Raw genomic sequence first — 1997 nt, forward strand, 5'->3', positions numbered from 1 at the left:
TCTAGTCTATAGTCTAGTCTATAGTCTAGTCTATAGTCTAGTCTATAGTCTAGTCTATAGTCTAGTCTATAGTCTAGTCTATAGTCTAGTCTATAGTTTAGTCTATTCCTAGTCTATAGTCTAGTCTATAGTCTAGTGTAGTCTATAGTCTATTCTATATTCTAGTCTATAGTCTAGTCTATAGTCTAGTCTATAGTCTCGTCTGTAGTCTAGTCTATAGTCTTATATATAGTCTAGTCTGTAGTCTAGTCTATAGTCTAGTCTTTAGTCTAAGTAGTTAACTTCATAATCGTTTTTGCATAAGGCGGTAAAAATGTGGCAACTCAAATTTTAGATTGAGTTTTTGATGGCAATTATCTTTTAATATGTTTTCCTTGAACAAATAATTTTTAAAATAAATTTTTTTAGTTATCACATTTTGAATATATGTGTAGTGACTTGTTGTAGCAATAACTTCTAATTAATATTAACGCCTTGAAGATCTTAAATGTCATTGACTTTGCTGGCAGATAAGTACTTTTACTTAGATATTTACATATGAACTTGTATACCTGTTCATATATAAATAGAAGTTTCAGTTAACAATGGATAATTGATATATATTGTTGACAAGGCTTTTTTCTATTGAATTGTCCTTGATACTTCACTTTTTTTTTGAAAAATTAGTTATTGTTTGTATTTTTTGTCACTTATTAAGCGGAAAATTCCTCAATTTCAAAACTAAGGAAATTATCTTTATGAATATGAAAGTAAATATATACATGCGTATTTAATTTCGTTTAATTAATTGCTTTGGAATATATAAAATATAACATAACTCAAATAATTGAAGCCAAAAATCAACATAAATAAAACATATTGGATAATAATTTTGATAATTATGTGTATGTATGTATGTTTTTAAAAAAAAAAAAACATTGAATATTTGTGTTAATATTTATAAATTAGTCTATAATACTCATATATACATATATATGTATGCATATGGAGAAATTGTTTAAAAAAGTAATTCCATAAGAAAAACATCTAACAAAATCTTGTCTCTTAAGTCCATGTGGATGATTAGTTTTTTTCTGAAGATTTCTTTCTTTTAATAACTAAAACCCAAACCCTTACGTATGCACACGCCAACCTGTTAAAACTTACAAACTTAAGTTAATTGGTAACTTCGTTTTTATACCAATACCATGAAAAACAAAAGCAACAATAAAAACTTACCAACATTTTGACAGTTACAATTTCTACAACGATGGAGTTGATACTAATAAATAACACTGTTAGTGGCAGAATTTTGTTGTTGTCGTTAAAGCAGACTGCATGGTCGTTTGTTGACCAAAGTCCTTAATAAAAGAGCTATATGTTAGAATGTATGTATTTCTAAACACACACAGCTTGGCGTATGTATACTATACACACATTAGTAAATATAGACTTACTTTTTTTTAAAAGGTTCTATGAACTTAATTTCTGATTTAGTTGTTTACCGGCTTTCTAACGTATTACACGTTTGTTGGTTAAAAAAAGAAAAAAAGAAGAACATAAAATAAAAATATATATATTTTCATAGAGAGTTGAAAAAAAGTTATTAACAATAGTATTTTTACATTAGTTTTTTTATTGTGAATGCATGTAGTTTACTGATTTTTTTTAGCTGAGCATTTATATATTGATTAGTATTTAAAATTTTGCGTTATATTTCGATAAAATTAATTTTAAAAAACTATTTTTTTTATTATTACAGTTTTACCCATGAATGGTCAAGTGGCAAATAGTAATGGCCGCCGAAGGCGTGATCCTGATGGTAAGTAAAATTTTCATTTTTCATTATAAGACGTAAACAAAAAAGTTCTGAAGTAAGTTATTAATGTATTAACTAACTACCTAACTACCTAACTAACTAACTAACTAACTAACTGACTAACTAACTAACTAACTAACTAACTAACTAACTAACTAACTAACTAACTAACTAACTAACTAACTAACTAACTAACTAA

The 1997-nt window shown here is 26.3% G+C and overlaps 1 protein-coding gene across 1 annotated transcript in view; it reads left to right on the top strand.

Moving 5' to 3' along the window:
* The window catches only part of LOC124420646, a 3593-nt gene extending 1821 nt beyond the window's left edge, over positions 1 to 1772 (top strand). The window contains exon 6 of the mRNA XM_046954157.1: positions 1742 to 1772. Within this exon, the coding sequence (XP_046810113.1) occupies positions 1742 to 1772 (31 nt within the window). The remainder of the gene's footprint in view (positions 1 to 1741) is intronic.
* The last annotated feature ends 225 nt before the right edge of the window (positions 1773 to 1997 follow it).

The sequence above is a fragment of the Lucilia cuprina genome, chromosome 6 (assembly GCF_022045245.1).
Source record: "Lucilia cuprina isolate Lc7/37 chromosome 6, ASM2204524v1, whole genome shotgun sequence".
Taxonomy (NCBI): Eukaryota; Metazoa; Arthropoda; class Insecta; order Diptera; family Calliphoridae; genus Lucilia; species Lucilia cuprina.